Raw genomic sequence first — 23,681 nt, forward strand, 5'->3', positions numbered from 1 at the left:
GATGCTGTCGTCTATACGAAAATTACACAACTAAGCCCAACTTAAAATTCCATTTTGGCTTTATATAACCTTTTATTTAGAAGAGGGGCTTACTCCTTTTAGGATATGATAAACTAAATTCATTTATATGTGTGAGTGCAAATTATGTGATTTCCCGATCGAAATTCATAGGAATTAATGCGTCGTATGCAGAGAATCACGTACGCATTAAGAAAAAGTTCATGGATCCCATTTCTGATTATAATACTTTTGTTACTCGATATGAGTTTAATACAATGTAACGAGTTCTTGGGATGAATACAATGTTGAGAAACTGAGAATCAGATATGTGCGTAGCTTATATTATAGTTAGTAATATATTAGTTATAGTTAAACCATTGGGTCGCAACAATATATATATATATATGAGTGAGTTCTTGAGGGCAATACATCAAACAAAGAATTGATTGTTTTGTGTAAAAACAATTTGTGTAAACTTTGTTTGATGTATCGCCCTCAAGAACTCACTCATATATTTCAACATCAAAATTAACTACTAAATCATATATATATATATATATATATATATATATATATATATATATATATATATTCATATATAAATATGATAATTGTTTGTTGAAAAATCTAATAGCGATAACGTATCTAAATCATAACAAAAATTTCCTTGATTGCCTCTTTGTTATTTACTGTATTATAGTCGAAATATAAAATATTATAGATATATAATAATACCACAATAATATTTTCTTTATATAATATATTAAAACTTAATGAGTAATCTTTAGTTACTATATATCTAGCTATGATTTATTATAGATGTCGATAGAAACATGATGCCCATATTTATAGTGCTAAATTGATCATTAATATGTGACTGACCTTTATTGTTTAATCAAATATTTCATATAGCGTTCGGCTAGCAACGAGGTCTTCTGTATACCGGGGTCTACGTGACCACAAGACCAAGATATCATGGCACAATTAAAAATACTCGTTGGAAATATTATTTACAATACAGGACTTCGATAGCAAAGAGATAATAAAGTTTTTTATAGCACACTACCAGTTTTACTTCAATTTGAATTATGTTTTTATTTCAGATTTGAAGAGCCGATATAAGAAATAATCAAGCGAAGCTTCGAGTTTTAATGAGCGAATGGAATGGAATGAAAAAAATAACAAAGGTACTGAATGGTCATTTAAATAAAAAACATGAAACATTTGATATTTGGTTATTTATTATATACCGAACTAAGCAGTAGGAACAATAATTCACACATAACACATTCACTGAAGCGCACGCATATGTTGCGTGAGAGCGCTAACGATAACCAGGAGTTGAACACAGGTGTGCTTGTCTTCCTTGCACTTTAGAGCAGTGTTTAGTATAATATAATGTTTGAACTCAAATATTGTACTGCAATTATTTAAAAAAGAAAGGGTCTTATTTTTCTTATTTTGGTTCAATTTTGTTTAACTTTCAGCTAACATACCCAAAAATGGTTTTATTTAATATTAAAAGAATAAACAAGTTCAGCACAGGGAGAAGTATAAGCAACACAAGCTTAGCAGTGAATGTGTTAAACAATTTTAATTTACAATTTAACTGCAACAATTTTAATTTATGTTAAATATTTTTTTTCAAGTAAAACTTCTTTAGGCACGACTAGGGTGTAAATTCGTACAAATGCAACGGAAGTGCGTTACGGCCGAGTCGAGTGCCAATGATTCGTCATTTGCTCTCGATGATATCATTTCTATACGAGTCGATTGTGATTGGTCGTCATATCATATGCGAGGCTTCTTTGTATGCGTGACTTTGTCCGTGCGTACGTCACCGAAAGCGTGAAGCATATTGTTCATTTTTCGTTTCATGTTATTACATTTTAAGGTTAAATAATAGTACAAATCTTGAGTTAATAAGAAATGTCTGGATCGAAAGAATATTTTATCCCATCCCACGCCCGTCCCCCATAAATAATTATAGTGCAAATAATAAAACAAACGAAAAATCTGTGCCGTGTAAGGCTGCTTAAAGAATGAGATTATATCGCCAGCGAAAAAGTAAAAAAAAATACAAGCAGTCAATGAATGTATGTTAATTTTAATTAATGAAGTTGTTCAAACAATTATTACATAATGAGTGAAATTGTGAAAACAATATTTGTTTAGGCTTTGTTTAACATAATCCACTTTGTAAACGAATATTATAGAATTTATTAATCAGCAATTACTTCGTTTCTCTAATCAAGATTCAAGTCGTAAATGCTAATTACAATAACAAACCGATCATGCCGTATTTGAAGTATGACTTTAATTACATTATTGTTTTCATATATCATAAATATTTTTAATGCTATTATGAATATATAATTTGAAATTTGTTATATAAATGTGTATAATGGTCGACACAAATAATTGTGTGCGTCACGAGTGTTACCATATTACTAATAAACATTATTTAAAATTGTTATATGATGTATTTATTTTTAACTTAAATGCCATCTCGTACAATAGCAAAAAAGTTTTACTTCAGTCGCGTGTGACCCTTACGCGCACTCTTTTTTTGTTAAGTTTTTTTTGAACATTTATTCATGATAGACAATCAGAAATACAAATTTCTATAAGCCTATGCGAAAAATGTCATTTAAAGGTCTCCTCCCAGAGGATTTAAAGGAGATTGCTCAGAAGTTAATAATCTGTGTAAGTAAAAGAAACAGTGCTTAAATTAAGTTAGTAGGTCTTCTGGCATTTAAATATTTCTGTTCGATATTTGATCTAATTTATCCATATAGTATTCATAAACAGCATAACTTTCAAAAGTTATTTTGATTATAAATTATCTATTTGCATTCATGTTTACACAATGAAATGAAATATTTCTTTTACCTAGCTTTCCAAGTATAAGATCGAGCACGTTCGAGAAAAAAACGTATCTACCTAATATTTGAATTTAATTGCGCAAATTTCGTCACAACTCACAAAGTTTTCAATTAATGCGTATCATTTCAATGTGATTACGATGCAAAACTAATTCTTCAATATATAAGAAATAAAAAACGATCAATTATTTTTCAGTCGAACATTCGTCATGCTCTCATATAACCTCCCGTCGGTTTTCATAATATTGGCGTACGGTGAAAGCGATTCCGACATTGTGCCGAGGTCTTTTTTGCGTGGAATACTTTAATGATGGATTTACATGGAAAATGAGCTTTAAAAATATTCACAGCTGTTGTTAATTTAATTTTATGTCTGTTCATTTAAAGGTTTTGCATAGTTAAACTTAAAAGTCTCAAGATGGGTTGAAGTATTAACATTTTATTATCATCAGTATTCACCTTTCAAAGAAATTATTCAGACATTAAATAAAGCCCTTTAAGCTTACAGATCTACCTTCTGCTACATTAATCAACAATCATCAATGAAATCTATATTGAGTTTAATGTACTCAAGTAAATTAACAAATTGTTAGTTAAATATATATTAATGAAAACGGAATCCTTCCAGACATATTGCTACAATTTGATATTATAAAATTATTAGAATAAAAATTGGTGTGGTAACACATTTTTCATATATGCCCATAGAAATTCAGCTCTACAGTATTAACTAAAATCTATATTTCAGCAAGAAAAAAATTGACTATAATAGTAATTTTTACCATTTTGGGACAATCAAGTCTGTTTCTTATTGTTAGAAACAAATACTACTTCTTGAATATATCAGTATAAAAACATAAATAAATGTGTCTTATTAATTTAATATATATGTAAAATTTTTAGTAAGGCGTGAAAATATTTTTTGATAGTGTTTCGAAATACAAAAATATGCAAGTGAAAGTTTGTTCAAGTTGTACTTCTATCAAATTTTATAAATTTAAATAATTTTTTCTGAATAAAACATCTTACATGAAATGTTATTTAAGTAATGTTAATAATAAATGTAGCTAGAACTCAAATTATAGTTAGAATAATTGATTAATGTACTTATATAGTGCAATAATCAATATCAAAATAAATCATTATATCAGGATAATCAATGTCTGTGTAGAGCAGTGATTTCCAACGTGAGGTGCACGCCCCACCAGGGGGCAATTTGTACATTTTGGGGGGCAGTTTCAAAATTTGGGGATTTGAATGAAATATAGTAGTATCGGTAAAACATTTAATAAAAAAAAATGCTTCTGAAATTTAACTAAGGTCGTAAGGTAAACTCAGTAAGTTAGAACCTAATATAAAATCTATGCAGTATGCACCAAGCTTGAGAATCACATTTAATATATATAGAAAAATCAGTAAAAAAAAAATTAAATTAAAATTTCGGTTTAATAAGTAATACTATTTAGAAATTTCACTTACAATGTTTTGATAACAATATAATAGCGACTTTTTTTAACTTATTGTTTACATTTTTTAGGAATAAAACATTAGAAGTTAAAAATTTTGTATGGGAGGCATGATGTTTTTAGAAATCTTAAGGTGGAACGTGGCCCATAAAAGGTTGGGAATCACAGGTGTAGAGCTAAAAATGTTATTTAATATATTTGTGAGCTGATAAAGTAAAAATTAATACTATTTGTATTTATATTAATTATACTAAATCAATATTAAAACAAGCAATTTTTATTTATCCTCGGTTTTATTAAATGGTTATCATTGCGCAATAATTATTTGAATGTTATATTCATGGTCGTATTATAATCCGAGTCTCTATTTAAATAGTGTTGTGGTTGAATGTTCAAATATCGAATTTTTTTCTAAAAATGCCCCAACTGGCATAAATTGTAAAGTATCCTAAAATTAGCAACGTTCGAGGAAGTAATAGATATTAATTATTTTAATTAAAAATATCACGTGTAATAAATTCCCAAATATGTTTGGGAACCAATTTGCTTTACTGCCACCTTTCGTAACTTCATAAACGCACAAGGCCGTAATCTACGAGTAATAAGACTACGTCATGAAAGTTCTTCGGCATGAGTAGAAAATTATAATCGTGAAAATGAAAATTTTGGAATAAAGTAATGTATCTCTAATCTAATGCTTTGATGTTATGAGTACATTGCTTATACCAACTCATCGACATAATCTATTCTAATAAGATTATATAGATTCCAGATTGCGTAACTATCTATATAAAAAATATTGGTGTAGAAATTAGTTTTCTGTAAATTTATATGAATTTCAAGGTGGGTCATGAACATTTATCCCCCACTCTAGTATCTTACCGAAACAATACATAAAACAAAAAAAAAAAAACAGACTGTATTTTAATGCATATATCGATTATAACCCTCTCATGTACCGGCTTACTGAATCGCTGGTTAACGAAGCACATATGTAAAAAACAGGAATTAACGATGTTGTGAAATGATTGAAATTGTTACGAATTCGATCTCAGCAAAATATTCTAGTTAGTGAGACTGACTTTTGAAATATTTCGCTCATATGATTAATAATATCTCTACATCTACTAAGTGAAATCAATTGCGTTAATAATTCATGCTATGACAGATAATTGTGCAAATGGCTGTTATGACTGATAAATCTGAATAATTATTTTCAAATTTCAAAATATTATACATTCTTAAAAAAATGAGCAAAACTCAAACACATTCGAAATAGTCTTACAGTATTTCTTCTTATGACGAGAGCTAAAACCCATTTATTGATATGCAGGCGAAAATAAATTAATTTAAGAAAATGTTATGATTAGAATTGGAGTTTTATATTAAGCTAAGACGACCTAATAGACAAACAAAATAAATAGTATATAAATAAAGAGAAATAAGAGAAAGAATAAGATAAATATACAAGATAAAATATAATAAGATAAACAAATTTCATTTCTAGCCTAAAAATACACCTGTTAGTCAAAAACAAATCTTGACAGACGCCGAAAAAGAATTACGATTGGACAAAATATGGGAATTTTTTACTTTTGACATTTTGACAGCGCCCGCTAACTTTAAAAAAATTACTTTATTTATAGAAATTTCAAAATTTAAATTGAAATTATGAATGTATGGACAAAGATTCATTTTCTGTAAGATATGCAAAATATTATACATGCATATCACTTTAAAGAATACAAAAGTGATCGAGGTTATAGAGTCAGCAGTATTAGGGTCGGCGCCAATGTTAATTTACATAGTGATCAGATAATGATTAATAATTTATAATATTCAATTTTTTATTTTTATTTCTAGGTATAATAAATGAAATCTCTTCTACCTAAATCTACCTACATTTTTATGTGTGTTATGTATTTATTAAATGCTTATTGATCAGTTAATTGTGCATTGACGTGTATACTACTCATGCATATAAATCTTCGACCATTTACTATTCAGAATGCAAATTTTTGTTCAGCTTTATAACTAATTGCAATTTTCGAGATAATTAAAATAATTTGAGGCTATGTCGGATTAAAATAAATAGTGGTGAGTGGCATTTTATCTAAAAGCAACAATTTATATTGGATCTGAAGACACAAAACTGTGCACACAGTTCAATAGTTAAAAAGCATAAAATTGGCAATCAATCGTTGTATCCCGCCACGTAGTTATAAAATTTATTAAAACTCTCCTTCTATAATTCAGGTTGTTGGGTTATAATTTAACCCTTGTATCTGTGGACTATATTAAACACTGATTCGTTTGTATATTATGTATTTGTTTGCAGTTCTTATTACAATCACTGATTTGCCTCCAAGTTATAATAAAAGAAGATATATTTATTTATTATTTATTAAACATGTTGTTTCACGGACTTTACTTCTAGAAGTGAACAATTATTCTCATCGAACTCTCCGCTACCCTCTCTACCAGGGGTAGCAACCATCCCGGATAAAAGCTCAATGCCAAGAAGATTGTCACCTTCATGGCCAATATAATAAAACAAAAATACGTCCGTTTATTTTCCAGGTTTTCCATTGTAGTTTACGTCCGAAAATGATTCCGATGTCAAGAAAGATCTATTTAATCGAATATGCATAAGCACTCACCATCCCTATACGTAATCAACATCAAATATAAAAGTCCATACATACGAAACGACATTTGATTGTCGGTAGCGTTTCGTTTCGCATCGTAGAACTCTGACATCCGGTTTTGGATTTGATTTCCTGTTGCTCAAAATAAATAGGCGGCCGGTCCTATACATCGCGCCATAATCAGCGGCAAGCATAAATCACTTATTTATTTATTGTCGTCGCTACGAACACAAAATCGTGGAGAATAGATATCTCATCTAACTTAAAATTTAATTTATAAACTAGATTCTACCCCGTCAAGTGTTGTGTTGTTTTCTGTCAAAAATAGGCACTTAACCCTACAATTACTACATTGCTAAATGTCGCTAATCATAGTTTTATGGCTATAGGAACGATTGAGGTTGGTTTTCCAAATATGGAACTAGGTGCCTTGTAGGGTTAAAATAAACATAGGATGAAGGGGGGGGGGGTAAGTTCAAAAAGGTCCAATTTGACTTTGAGCAATTATATATCAATTTTGGGGGTTTTCACCGTTACTGACATCAGTTCTTCAATTACAGAAAAAAGCAATCAGAGTTATGTTTTCCCGTTCGTCCACTACATCTTGTCGACAAGATTCTACCCGATCCATGCATTTTTCTCCTAATCACCCTCTGTTTTATAAATAATAATGGTAACCTGTTTAATTTAAGCCCAAGTACCAAATGTATTTATTATGACAAGACATAAACTTGTAAAAGGTCCCACATTGAAACTGGCCTCCTCATTTAATACCTTAGATGGTCTGGGCATAATGCTTTACAATAAGCTGCCACTAGGTTTTAGAGAAGTTGGAAATAGGAAATTTTATAAATTACTCAACACATTTTTTAAAGAGCAAGTTTTTTACTCTATTGATGAGTATTTGAGTTATAACTTTCAGTAAATTATTCTGTGAAAATTAGAATAAGATTTTGAGTACACATTTGTTTTTTTTAAATTATATCTCATTTAATATAGTATGTATTATTATCTATTAATTTAAGTTAGTTAAGTTAAGTTTAAGTTTAATTATTAATATCTATAATTGTATAATTGTGTTGTATAAATATAAATATAAATATATTGTGAAAACCAATATATCACAACAAATAACACATATCAAACAAACAACTATCTGACTATATTCAGTAGAACTCTCACATTTATCATTGAAAAAATGTGCTTTTTTGCTGTTTTTCAAAAATTTGTCATCTGGTTCTTTTGACGGGGTAAAGCAAGACGGCGAGAAAACAAACAGGTCCAATGTCTTATTTTTAATTTTAAAGGGATTTTTGGAATAATAGCTACATTATTCACCAAATGGCAAATATAAATTTCATGGGCACATTTTTTACAGAAACAACACTCTGTTTATAACCTTGATTTGGTATTTCGTCATAAATATTCATCAGCAGAGTTGGAGTAACTATTTATTTAATTTATCTCTCGTAAAATTGCTCTTTTTAACTTATTTTTGTTTTATTTACTATATTTTATTGTTTACACATTTGTCAGGGTGAAAGTTTAGTTTGTCCTTTTAACCCCATCACATGTGCGCTTTTATAGAGGTTATAGAAAAAAAACTGTTGAATCTAACTTAAAATTAACAATTTATCTTATAAAATAATGAAATAACGTATTCTTGAAAATTATATCAAGTTATCGTAAACTAAATAACAATGCTCACAACCAAAAAAACTACCTACGAAAGGAAATACTTACGTTATGGATTTTCAAACAACGCCGTTTATTTCTCGATAGCAACGTCGATGAAGATCAATATACATATTTTTCCCTCTACTTTCAAATATTGTTCTACCCTACTTTAAAGATCAACTACAAAATTACGAATTGTATCGTAAGTTAGTGAATACAATAGTGAATACTTGCAAATTGCAAGTTACAAAATAAACGTTTTATATTAATGAGTATTTATTCAATGCAATGAAAGATTTAGTAGTTTTTTTTATTTGCTATATTAAATAACAATACCTCTCACAAAAATACATTTAGTAATTTTTAGGATATATTTGAAGTATCGAATTAAAGTTCTGAAAAGCTATCCAGTAGTAAGCCTTTAAAAGTTTGATGAATTAGAATTTATTAACTGATTGCCTTTAATCTTAATTTAATAAAAAAGGTGGTTAAAACAGTGCAGACATATGAAATAAAATCATAATGTAAGTAAACAATAGTATACCAAATAGTAAATTAAAACAATAGATAAATAAATAAATATAAGTATAAATAATTAGAATTAGAATAAATGGTTATATTGTCAGTTTTCTAAAATCTAAACTACCGAGAAGTCTTCAATAAGTTTCGAGACAAATCCTAGTAGGATAGTTTTTACTCCGTTATACATTTTATATTATATTCTTTTATATTGAGGCAGAATATTAATTTTAGATCATTTTCACTTTAAGATTATATAAATTAAGAAGATTAGAAAGTAAAAGACGTTGGAGGATAAAAAAAACTCCTTGAACAATACAAGCACATGAGTAAAATGCCTCAAATTATCATACTATTTTAAAATTTTAATACATCTACATTCTTAAGTCAAAAACAAACTATTGTATTACGATGGAAGAAAAAAAAAGGAATAATCAAATGTACATTGCTCCCGAAACTTGAGTACGTTTATCCTTACTTTTTAAAGAAATATCTAATGTATCCTTAATACTATATTTTCTCACACAATTTCTTTTACATCAGTGTCCAAAGTGAATGTATGTCATCAGCCATCAGAGTGTATACTTAAGAATGCATGAGCATAGTTATATGTGGTCCCGTTGTGTTAAATTATAGGATTTATCATCGCATTTGATTACATTTAATGACGGATTTGATAATAATGGATTTTAGGGTCTTTTGCAACTGATGAAGCTAATGTCGTACTTCATCGCATATTACATTTCACCTACTACAAATTAATATAATAGTAATAATTAGTAACATTTTTTTAAATTTACGTACATATTGAAATTATACGTCGTATTCGATTGAATCTGATAGCAAAATATAATCGCGAATTGAATTATAGAAACGTTCAAAATATGTTTGAAATTAACATGGAACTAAAGGTTCATGATATTAAGGCAAAATGGTGGAACTCTGTACCGTAATAAAATAAATATTCGAGGAAAATTAAATGTTTTGGAACAGATTATTATAAATATTGTAACTTTCATTATTCGTATTTTGTAGATAAGATATAAAGGTTTATAAATTGGACGACAACATTTATATATGTTCATATGAAAAGTATAGAAACAAAACTTCATCAAGCGGAGTTAGAATGAAGGAACTCATATTATATTTCTAAGATTTATTGTATATTGAAATTTTGAAATAAGAAAAATTGTCTTCTTCAGAAACTAATCGTTTCTTCACAAGCAAAATGTTTTTTTAAATCATCTCAAAAACCTCTATTTTTACACTATCAGCTCTTTAGGGGCGTCCATTAATTATCTGATTGATTTTTTTAAGGATTTTAGGCCCCCCCTTGGTGATATTCAATATACCCCCCCTCCCCTAGCAAACATTACGTGTATTTTTAGTTGCAAAAAATCGTTATTTTTTATTTTTTTTATAAATGTTTAGATTTTTTTTTTAATTCAAGTAAAAAATAAATACACGTGATGTCTTTCTAAATCCCTCCCTCCCCCATTAATTTTTGTGAGTGATTTTTTATCAACTACCACTCCTCCTCCAAAAACCTCACGTGATTAATGGACGCCCCCTTATCTCTGAAACGGCTGGGCCTGTCTTTGCCAAAAACTAATCACCACGAATCATTCGAATCGGATGCTTTGTTCTCTCAAAAACTTAATTTCCATTTTCTGCATCTACGAAATGGCTGGACCGACCTTTCTCAAAAACTAATCAACACTAATAGCCACAAGTAGGAATCGAATGCGCTTTGAATCATTCAAACCGGTTGAGCGGTGCTTGAGAAAACGTCGACAAAAAGTTGTAACTGCATCATATTACATACACATCCATTTATTATTCTGACAATAAGGTATGCCAAAATGCTCAGAATCGTAAAAATATGCAAAAAATTAATTTAGATTGTTGGACGATTACAGTAACTTACCCTACGGGAAGTGAATAATAAAAATATCAGCCATATGGCAGTTTATTTGCACAACGAATTCATTGAGAATAAAACAATTCTTTTACAAAACTTTTGTATAATTAGAAAACCTTCTGGCATCGAACAACGTGATGAAATAATGAACTGAAAGTGCAAATAGAAAATAGACCTAAAGGCTATATTTCAAAAGAAATTGGCTTTCGAGTAAAATTATAATTTATATTAATGCATTTATAAAAGAATTATGATTTTACAATAGAAGCATACATCATATTTAATCAACTCTCACACTTTGGAAACCACTGCACTATGAAAATGTATAAACGGGGGTGGTGCCAGAACATATGAAGGTCTGTTGAATTAAAATACTCACTGTTTATAAAAGATACTAACACCATATGTTGCTTTAAATAAAATAATAAATATCGATAGTGAAACGAAAGTTCTCATGATGTTCAAATACAAGCCAGAGTGGTACGTTTACATTTAAATACACCGTAAATCTATTCGTCCAAGCAAACAAATGCATTTGAATCACGTGTCGTGAAATTTATTACCTATTTCAGCATATCAAAATACGTCTGCAACTTTTTATCAACGTCATTTTAGAATAACAAAAATAAATAAATCAAATTGCTTTAATTGAATAATCTAAAAGTTTATTATTATTATTAATCAGTAATATACACTGTTATGTGCTCGCGTATTTGTTTAGAGAAAATTTGATATCATTGTTTGAGAATAATTCTAATACGTGTCCATATATGTAAATATACTTTGCACCAAAATATTTAGGCCGAAGAGAGAATATATGTTTATGATCTCATGTGAGAATAAGTGAATGCAATTATTACTACATCTTATTTATGGAAGTTTTGTACTTCAAACAATTTAAGTACATTTTAATTTAGGGTCAATTAAGAAAACAATAAAATTAATAAAACACAATCGTTTTAAAAAACGGAGTGATGAACGTACGTGCAATTTTTATGGTAAGATTATCATAGGAAAATATACTCATAGATTATTGTATGTATTTAAATTTTATATGAAAATTAATCTTTAATATCACATCATCAGCGAGTATTAATAATTTATATATTTAGAGAAATAATAGCTAGAGAGAATTATAATCAATTTCTAAATTAATAAGGCATATCATCCCTCAGTAGATAGTAAACATACCAAATAGAGTTTGAAAACATTTTTGAAAACAATAAATTAAAATTGATGTAAGTTTGTGAAACAATATAATAGTAACTCAAGATCTAGAACTATTGTTATTTTAAAGTAAAATTTGCATGAATTTAATATAAATTCCGTCTTGTTAGACTTGAGCTATATAAATTATTTTTGAACTCTTGTAAAATGTTAAATCAATCGTTGTGAGTTTTAAGGGAAAAATTATTAAAAAAATTTGAAAATATAGCAAAATCAGAAAAATCATTATACACATTGTTGCGACCCAATGGTTTAACTATAACTAATATATTACTAACTATAATATAAGCTACGCACATATCTGATTCTCAGTTTCTCAACATTGTATTCATCCCAAGAACTCGTTACATTGTATTAAACTCATATCGAGTAACAAAAGTATTATAATCAGAAATGGGATCCATGAACTTTTTCTTAATGCGTACGTGATTCTCTGCATACGACGCATTAATTCCTATGAATTTCGATCGGGAAATCACATAATTTGCACTCACACATATAAATGAATTTAGTTTATCATATCCTAAAAGGAGTAAGCCCCTCTTCTAAATAAAAGGTTATATAAAGCCAAAATGGAATTTTAAGTTGGGCTTAGTTGTGTAATTTTCGTATAGACGACAGCATCTCAATGTATTAATGAACGGGAAAATAAAAGTATACATGAAAAATATTGTGTTTAATTTGAAATTATTATGATATTACAATAACATCTAACGAAATTGGTTGATGAAGAGAAAAGCTAATCGGCGCCCAACACATTTTGGTACCAGCGGTGGGACCGAAAATTTTTTTTTTAGTGAAAAAAAATTAATATTGCCACCAACACATTTTGGTGGCAGCGGTTCTCAAACTTTTTTTAAATTTTTTTCTAAAAAAAATAAAAATTGTGAAAGAGCGTATTTTTAATAATGTGTTAATAATATTTGGTGACATTTATTATTTGGAGCCAGCGGCGATCCCTGGAAAGTTCTAGTTTGAAAATTATTACCTGGTACGACACTATTTTGGTATCTCGAAACCAAAATTTTAATCACGGTTTCTCAAAACCTGATAGTCAAAAACGGGGATTTTCTATTTTGAAGTGGAACGATTGTATCTACAACTACGTTACCTGTACGACACTATTTTGGCATCTCAAAACCAAAATTTTAACCGCGCATCTCAAAACCCGGTGGTCAACACGGGGTAGTGTTAAGATATTTCCACGTCAAATTACGCAGAAGTCCAGAGGAAGAAATCTGCATCCGAAGATTGCCTTACCGCATCGCTGTACGATTAGTGAATCTTCAATCCAACCACGCAACTCAGCCACACACACACACACGGAAACGAGCAGAGAAAAACGAGCAGAACAAAAATCGAGAGGTAAATTAACCTGAATTGCAGCAGGACCAAGATAACGCACACACGGAAACGAGCAGAAACAGACGAAAAGAAGAAAAATAAACCTAAATTTCGACAGGACTACGAAAATACAAGTTAGTAAAACATTAGATTTAAGATTTTAATTTTTTTTCGAATATTGTATTTTTTTGCTTTCACAAATAAATATAAAAATGAATGATTATAACGAAGCAAAGAGTATCGACGAAACTAAAATAATGATGGATCAAACTATGATAAATAATGATAATAAATTAAATGTTCAAATCGCGCTTACATTAATACCTAATTTTAACGGAGATTCAAAAACTTTGCCAGCTTTTATATTAGCATGTGATACGTTAGCAGAAGATTTGACGGAAAGCGAAGCGAAAAAATTACTTAACATTATTAGATTAAAATTATCGCCAGAATTATTAGCTAAAATACAATTTGTAAAATTTGATTCTTGGAACGACTTAAAATATTACTTAACGCAACAATATGCAACTAAACGAACAATACCTAGCTTAATCACAGAATTAAATAGTTTGAGACAGAGACATAACGAATCGGTAAAAAAATTCGGAGATAAAATAGAAGAAATTTTGAGACAGATTTACTTTTGTAACATAACGATGATAGGACAAGATGCAGCAGAAATAATTCAAATGACGTACACGCAAATTGGGATAAAAGTTTTTGAAAACGGATTAAAAGAACCACTAAGAAACCTAGTTAAATGTTGCAGATTTAATGATATTACAGATGCTATAAATTTCGCGGCTGAAGAAGAAACGACTAATCAAACTTTTTCAAATAATGATTTTTCAGAAAATAGACCGACATACTCAAATTACAATCAAAACACATTTTCACACAATTTTATACCAACATGTTTTATTTGTAAAAAACCAGGACATAAAGCTACAACGTGTTATTATAGAAACAGTGAACGAAATTTTAATAGAGAAAATTATAATCAAAGAAATGAAAAATTTTGTAATTTTTGTAAACAATATGGCCACTTAATAACTGAGTGTAACGATCCGAATTGTAGAGTATCTAAAACTATTTTTTCAAATTCTCGTAATACTAACATGACGCAACCACAAGAGGCATGTAATTATTCTCGCATACATAAGGAAAATACGACAAACTCAATGAACGCACATACACAAAGCAAGATAAACACAAACTATGACAATAATGAACAAATTACTTATTCACAATCCCAAATTCCTATACCTTCAACATCAACAAAAAACGATCCCGTTACGGTACAACAGCTAAATTCAAAAATTATGAGTTCATTTTTAATCAACGAAACTAACAATCACGAAATAATTCAATTAATGACAACTAATACAAAAGATGAATTTTCAAAATTTTTATTAGACACGGGAAGCGACATTTCATTAATACAACTTGACCAACTAAAATTAGATTCAATGATATACCAGCATTTACAAAAAGAAATTTCGGGAATCACAAACGATAAAATCAAAACTTTAGGCGCAGTTTATTTAGAATTTATTATAAATGATAATGAAATAACATTCCCATTTCAAGTAGTTAAAAACTTACCGACAAAAGACATAGGAATAATAGGCAAAGATTTTTTGACACATTTTGATGCACAGATAAATTTTAAAACTAAAAATGTTACGTTATGTATTGAAAATAATATTTTTCGTACAAAATTAGAAAAAGAGCAAGATTCAAGATTCGATACATCAGAATTAAAAGACAAAAATAATGTAATAGAAACAAATGAGAAAAACTTTTCGCTTTTAACAGTTTTAAACGACGATACAAACAGTTTTCAACAAAATTCAAATACTATAAATGAAACTACTATCATCTATACTAATATTTCAGAAAACTTAACAACGGAACAGATAAATAAAATTTTATGCGACTTTCATATTTCACAAATGCACGGACGACATTTAGGAATAAGAAAAACATACAATAAGATTAAAAAATTATATAAATGGCCAAAAATGAAGCGAAATATTAAAGATTTTATAAGTAAATGTACGGAATGTCAAGCAAATAAAGTAAAGAAGAAAGTTAAAAAACCTACTATAATTAAAACTAAGAATCCTTCTCCAAAAACAAAATCCAGAAAATACTATTACGAAAACGCAAATCAAAGGACATTTAGAATCAACGATTTAGTATTACTCAGTGACGAGACTTACTCGAGAAAATGCAAAAAATTAATGCCTTTATTTAAGGGTCCATATAAAAATATTAAAACAGACGATGTAAACAGCACTATACTAATAAATGACAAACCTGTTTTAGTTCACAACAATAAATTAAAGATATTCATACCAAATGATTAAGACATTTGTTACTCTCGCGTATTGAATTTACCAAGAATGAAATTAATATTTTGATTATTAGAAATAGATAAATAGTTTAAGCATACAAAAAAGAGTTATATTCTATGGTTTAAGCATGAAAAAAGAGATATTAAATAGTTTAAGTTTTAAAAAAAAATATGAATTATATTCTATAGTTAAGTCTACAAAGAAAAAGTTATATTCTAGAAAGTTAAAAAAACATGTTATTAAAAATTACTTGTAACAAATAAAAATATTTTAAGTTCCTCATTATTTACAAGGTCAAAAAAATAAAATTAAGTTAATGAATAGCATGATTAAGTAAGAACACTATTATATATGAAAACTATATGAAATAAGAAAAAAAGTATTATTAATTAATGATTAACATTATATAAATATTTACAGCATTATTGTTAAACTAATCGAACTTTCTATTTTGAGATATTATCAATGAAATATATGAAAATAAACTTGTAATCATGAAATTTTAAAAAGAAAAATGCTACACTTTGAAACGAAATTGCAACTATTGAAAACTAATGACATTAAACTACTATATTAGAAAGAAAATTTATTGAAAATATTCAAAATTTCATGAAATGAAAAAAAAACTGTAATCGTATTTTATAATATACACGCTAACATTATGGAAATAATTTTACTATGTAAATGTATGAGTGCAAATAGTTACTTGAAACATGGCAAGAAGCTTTTTTATGTTTTTTTAAACAGACGCACGAGGGCGCGCGTTTTTTCGGCGGTTGAGGTGTTGCGACCCAATGGTTTAACTATAACTAATATATTACTAACTATAATATAAGCTACGCACATATCTGATTCTCAGTTTCTCAACATTGTATTCATCCCAAGAACTCGTTACATTGTATTAAACTCATATCGAGTAACAAAAGTATTATAATCAGAAATGGGATCCATGAACTTTTTCTTAATGCGTACGTGATTCTCTGCATACGACGCATTAATTCCTATGAATTTCGATCGGGAAATCACATAATTTGCACTCACACATATAAATGAATTTAGTTTATCATATCCTAAAAGGAGTAAGCCCCTCTTCTAAATAAAAGGTTATATAAAGCCAAAATGGAATTTTAAGTTGGGCTTAGTTGTGTAATTTTCGTATAGACGACAGCATCTCAATGTATTAATGAACGGGAAAATAAAAGTATACATGAAAAATATTGTGTTTAATTTGAAATTATTATGATATTACAATAACATCTAACGAAATTGGTTGATGAAGAGAAAAGCTAATCGGCGCCCAACAACATAACAATCATTTTAGAGAAAAATTAATAATAGAGTTTGTTACTGCGAATAATAATATTGAAATGTAAAAAAAAAATATTCGGTTTTAAATTCAAAGAATATGGTTCATATTCATAAATGAATAAATTTATATAAAATATTTATTTTTAGTTTTTGGTTTGCAATACTATTACTATTTTAAATTTTTAATTTGAAAATTTTCTTTATTTGACTTAAATATATACATTGATTTTTACTATAAATCATAGTTTCCAGAATATTTCAACAGTACGTATGAGAATGGTCTGGTTATGCCATTAAGATCTTCTGATGCTCTACTTGCCTAAAGTAATTAAAATGCTAATGATAATAGCTTATTGAATCTTATGTTTATGCATTAACGGTATATTATATCTTCATCGTTTTTATATTAGCTCATCTGATTTAATGCAGCTCTTCAATAGACCTAATTTTCATACTATAAATCATTTTTTAATGGTTCTTATCAAATTAGACTATATATGTGTATGTCAAAGACCTTAGACCTTATTAACCTTATATTCAAAGACCTAGGCAGGTCCAGCATATTAGGTGGAATACGGCAAAAACAAGCTCAAAACAGCCACACTGTCCTTATAATAAGCGAATGATTTGTATTAATATACCAGATATTTTATAGAACTTTCTATAGAATCTATACTATACGTACTCTAAATTTTGGACCTTATTAACCCCCCGTCGGTCGGAGTGGTCTGGCTAGACTTTTTTCTTCGACTTTTTTTTTCGACTTCAATTTGAAAAAAAAAAAACTTTTAGTAATCCTATCGACTTGCAATTTCTGAACTTTTCCTAAAATTTCATTGGCTGTCGATCAATGAAAAAATCAGGACGAAAAAATGTGTGGACGAAAATAAATATCCGACCGGAGGGTTAATAAAGAATACTTGAAGAAAAGTGTTAAAAGAATCACATTGGATGCTTATAAGATTCACCTTAAGCTAAGATAATTCTTGAAACTTTCAAAATATTTGTAAAAAGTTTCGTTTTCATAATTTTTGTGAAATAATAAATAAAAGTTCAAAGTTATTAATGTATTATTTTTCTCATTCATAACGTATTAATTTCATATAAGCATACTCGTTGTCTTATAACGTAATAACGTTGTAATTTTATTATCAAGTACTTTTCAAAAACTTGGGACAATCCCAGAATTATAGCTTGTTGATCAAAATCAAAAACTGATGCACAAAGTAACTTTGTAATTTGTTTGTAGAAGAGCCAAATTTACGCAGTACATGTCGAATAAGCCGAAAAAATAGGCATCAAATTTTGACTGGAGCTCGGCCGTAGGTAAGCGGTTAACAGCGACGGGATTTGTTTCAGAGGTCCCGGGTTCGATACCCACTTCGAGCAGCCTGTTGTCAGGCAGCAGTGATAAAGATTTTCACTTGGAAATATAGATAAAAATATGTTTCCAAGTGAAAATAACCCTTGCCCGGCATTGCTGCACAAATAAAAAGTCAGCCCTATTAGATTAATTCTAAGAACAAAAATCATCAAATATGGATGGATTAACCATTGGGTTACCATTTAAAAATACGAAGTAAGGAGAAGTTTCAGCCCAACAGCTCATAGGACGTAAGGTTCTTATTGCTGTTAAAAATATAATAAAAAAATGTCTGGAATTCGATGTAAAGAAGTAAATATCTTGTAAACAGTCTTCCGTACTTGAGCAAAGATAAAATCCGAGGATCAAACATTTCCTTGAGCAAAGTTTTGATAAACTAAGCTTGAAGAAGCATATTTAGGCTGTGGACAAAATATATGTTATATATTTACTATGTAGAAATTCGAGTCAGTCTTGATCAGGAAACATAAAACCAATAGAACATCACGATATGTCGAGTTATACAAATGATCCATTTTTAACATAGTTTAAAATAATTTGTTTTTAAATAATAACTTTCCACAACTATTATTTCATTTCGAAAAAAGTTACTTGAAAAAAAATACTACTTTGATTGGCACTTTACGTCCAAGACAAAGAAGATGTAATGACAAAGTTTTTTACACAATTGTGTAGATCTGAGCATTGTATCCTGACCATTTATAAAAGCAATCTTCATAGAAAAAGTTTTACTACTGATTACGAAACATAAAAATTGAAATTGAAAGGGGAAAAATAAAAAACTTGTTCTATAAACAATAACTTATTACTAGCTGTGGCTTTGATGTACTTGACTACTTGATCAAATAAGCATTTTATTTAAATTGGATTGGAACTATTTTTTCCCAAAAAATTCTTATTCTTGCATGAGTTAAATTGTCTCACTTCAGTAAAAATAAGTATAATATATAATATAACTTCAGTATAAATAGGTATAATATAACCATAGAGAAACAAGTATAAACCAACATCCGTAAATCTAGTGTTAATTATAAACGCATTTAAACACGTCTTGCTTAAAAATTAAATAATATTTTACTATAATCAATATCATATTACCATTACCCCATTCTTGCTACGTATATATTTTGCCTTAGCATATGTACATGTAATACAGCAGCCTTTAAATTAATTAAAAGGAGTATCATTTAGTAACCGTTCCACGAAAGCAGACAGGCAAGTCGGCCGTATGTTCTACCTATACATTATACACACACAAACGGATCCGTTTGAAAATCGCGAATGATACGGCCTTTAAGATATCAGAAACATTATCCGGAATGTCGGTACACTTAATTTCCAGGTAAATTCAGTAATAAAAATCCTCCATACTTCTTTCGTGTAATTTATTATTCACAAGAATACACCTGAACGAAAAAACGAGATAATTGAAACTTTTTGAATGTTATACTATATTACTACGAGAATTTAATTAGAATTAGGGTTTATACAAAAACCGACATTTCAGATAACCGGTTTTCGAATTTTAATTTTACTAAAAAACCGGTTTTAACCGGTTTTCGAATTTTATATGAAAAATAAATTTTTGCTCGAATATTCTGTAATTTATCCGCAAATTTAGTGTAATTTAGAGCAGTATTTGACTGAATTTATTTATTGTTCAACTTTATAGATAGTAAACCAAATTATTTTAATTTTGATAAGTAGAACTAAAAACAATAGTTTATCTGGTTTAAGTAACTTTGAAAATAATTATTCGTTATTCATGCATCATTTTCGCATATAAGAATAAAAATATTTAGGAAAGTTTTCGAATAAATTAAAATAATACATTTTTAAATAAAAAAAATTGATTAAATTAAAAAAAATTAGATACATGTTGATACATACTTCTTAATATCAATTTTAGTTTTAAAAATGATTAAGCTAAACTCGGGTATTGTCTGTTCCGAGCTATTTTAATTAATTAATTCTAAACATTCTAATTGTTTTTTGTTTAATAAAGTATGATTTAAAAAAACGTAGAACGTCTATCGAATTGCTACTTAGACGTGTCCTTTGTTTACTCGCAATATTTCCTGAAATAGAAAATACTCTCATACATGCGACCAAATTATGCTTAATTGTTTTTAAAGCCTGATATAATAATTCTAAGTTTTTTGCTCTTTAATTTGTGGCTTCTAGGTTTTAAAACTCCTTTTTTTAAGTTTGAGTAGAGGAAGTTACTTCGTCAAGAAGAAGTCACACTGATTTAAATTAATATATACACTGGTATAAAAATCTAAATTAATATATACAAAACCTTTCTTAGAACCATTGCAGACTGATAAGATATCAAATGCCGATATGATATGATTTCAAGAATCATTCAAATATTGAACCGATATGATTTCAAGAATCAAAACGCTTTTATCTATCTTTTATATTTGGCTATATTTGTCATTTTCCATTTATACAGTGAAAACCGACCTTCACTAAAAAACCGGTTTTTAAAATTTTGAATATCACCATGTATCAATACACGTGATGTTTAGTTGTGGTAAGGGGGTAATCCTAAATATCACGATGTATCACCAAGGGGCAGGGGGGTTCAAAAATCCCTCAAAATTTGATCACGTGATTAATGGACGCCCCTTGATGTAATTTTTAAGTACATATACGTATACGCTATTTAATTGTTTTATAAAATGTATTGTTGATCTTAAGTTAGATTCAACAGTTTTTTTATATAACCTCTATAAAAGCTTATACGTGGAGAGGTAAAAAGAATCAGCTAAACATTTACCCTGGCAAAGGTGTAAACAGTGAAAAATAGTAAATAAAAATAATTATTAAGTAAAAAAGGAACTTTTACAAGAGATAAATTAAATAAGCATGAGTGTAGTTTCATAGAAAAAACAATTAATTTAGTTACAATAGTAATGTAATGTGTTATAGTATTTTGCTTAATTTTATTAAATTAAGTAATTAATAAAGATATAAGTAGCATTAATATATAAGTTTTGTTTATATAATATTGTATATTGGTATTGAAAGCCAACTAAAAAAAATTAAAAAAATTAAACAGTTATTTCAACTCTTCTAATGAATATTTCTGACGAAATACCAGATGAAGATTATATACAAGGTTATCTGTGTAAAAAATGTATCCATAAAATTGATATTGTGCTTTGGATGTATAATGTAGCTATTATTTTGTGAAATCTCTTTAAAATTGAAAATTAGACATTGGACCTTTCCCCCCCCCCTTTTTGAAAAACAGCAAGAAATATTTTTACAATGATAGATGAGCTGGGAGTTTTACTGAACATAGTCAGATATTTGTTCGTTTGATTTGTGTTATTTGTTGTGATATAATTGGTTTGTTTTTCACAATATAATTGCTCAAATTCAAATTGGACCTTTGTGCCTCAAACTATCAATAAAATATTCATAACAGTATTAGTTATATAAGTCTGAATCTAATTACTTTTTTCAATTAAAACGCATTAGCTTCAATTTTATAGCACTATTATTGGAATTTTAATTACCAGAAATAATAAAATATGATTCTGATAGCTTTCTTTTGTAAATTAAACAATATTAGAGGTTTTATAATCGAAAGTAATAATATTGCGTAAATAATATAATAACACGATCGAAATTAATAAAATCTAACATAAAAAAACAGAAATGCATTTAAAGAAATTAAATAATGCAAAAATTAAATAAACTGACGTGATAATGGTGCAAGTAGATACAAATGTAATACTATTTGTTAAAATATTTAAATAGATATAATTTTTTGATAAAATGGGATAATTGAGATCACAATTTTGTGGCAAACTACATTTTATTAAATAAAAACATTGGACATTATTTTTGAAAATAATAAATAGATAAATTAGAAATAATGTCTAATGTTTGTATTTAATAAAATGTAGTTTGCCACAAAATTGTGATCTCAATTATCCAATATTATCAAAAATTTATATCTATTTATTCTAATTCTAATAACTATTGTTTTCACTGATTTTTGTCCGACGCTCTTCAAGTAAATTTGTAGTTTTTTAATTTTTTTAATTTTGACATATGTAAATATATAATTTTGAAACCGTTTTACTATTATAGTAAAACTACTGATGTAATTAGAAAAATTGTCGGAAAATGTAAATAATTATCTAATTACAAAAATAATTTAGCTTATGTAAATAATATTGTACGCTGTAACTTTTTTATTTTTATTTTTTATATATTATTTTCATAAAAGGGGTATCTGGTATGAGGGTAACTTGAAAGAATGAAGTAACTTGAATCTTTGAAGATGTTTAATTAGATTTATTTTAATTAAAGCAATTATAGTTCATAGCCCAAGTTTTCGAATCGCCATCGCTTATAATAATTTATATAAACATGTAATAATTATAAAACTTTTAAACTGGCAAATCAAACATTTACTACCAATGCCACAAACAGTTATGATAATTATAAATTGTGTATCGACAGACTAAAATTATATATTGTAAGTACTCACTCTATTGTAACGCACTGCAGTATCCGAAGAATATCCAGAAGCATTCATAATATTAATTATCACTGAACTAGTCACAAAATCTATTTTAAACACTTAAGAATAGTGGAATATTATTATTTACTAAGTACCAATATTGTCCATATTATTTAGGTCGATTATTTTATCATAGTAAATATTTACTACAACACTGTAGTTATTAGTCATTGCTGAAGTTACCATTGTTGCAGATCATAATACATAATTACTTAAGATATTAAACTTTGATCTTTTAGATTTACATGCACTATTAAATAATTTACAATCTTTTTTACTTCCAAGACAATACTGCCTTTGACATAAAGAGAAGTAAGTGGATTCAAAACACATTTTAAACCATTTTCACAAAGACTACACTGTTACAAATGAATTAGTAAAGTATTTCAACAATTT

General features: G+C 28.0%; 1 protein-coding gene across 1 annotated transcript in view; it reads right to left on the reverse strand.

Annotated features, from left to right (window-relative positions):
* LOC113385671 (myotubularin-related protein DDB_G0290005-like) overlaps nt 1–23,469 on the reverse strand; it is a 268,319-nt gene extending 244,850 nt beyond the window's left edge. Inside the window, exon 1 of the mRNA XM_026623515.1 lies at nt 23,253–23,469. Coding sequence (XP_026479300.1) covers nt 23,253–23,300 — 48 coding nt within the window. The 5' untranslated portion in view covers nt 23,301–23,469. The remainder of the gene's footprint in view (nt 1–23,252) is intronic.
* Nucleotides 23,470–23,681: the final 212 nt, after the last annotated feature.

The sequence above is a fragment of the Ctenocephalides felis genome, unplaced genomic scaffold (genome assembly GCF_003426905.1).
Source record: "Ctenocephalides felis isolate EL2017-DRISC unplaced genomic scaffold, ASM342690v1 CF-g0.4_SCAFFOLD_03571, whole genome shotgun sequence".
NCBI lineage: Eukaryota > Metazoa > Arthropoda > Insecta > Siphonaptera > Pulicidae > Ctenocephalides > Ctenocephalides felis.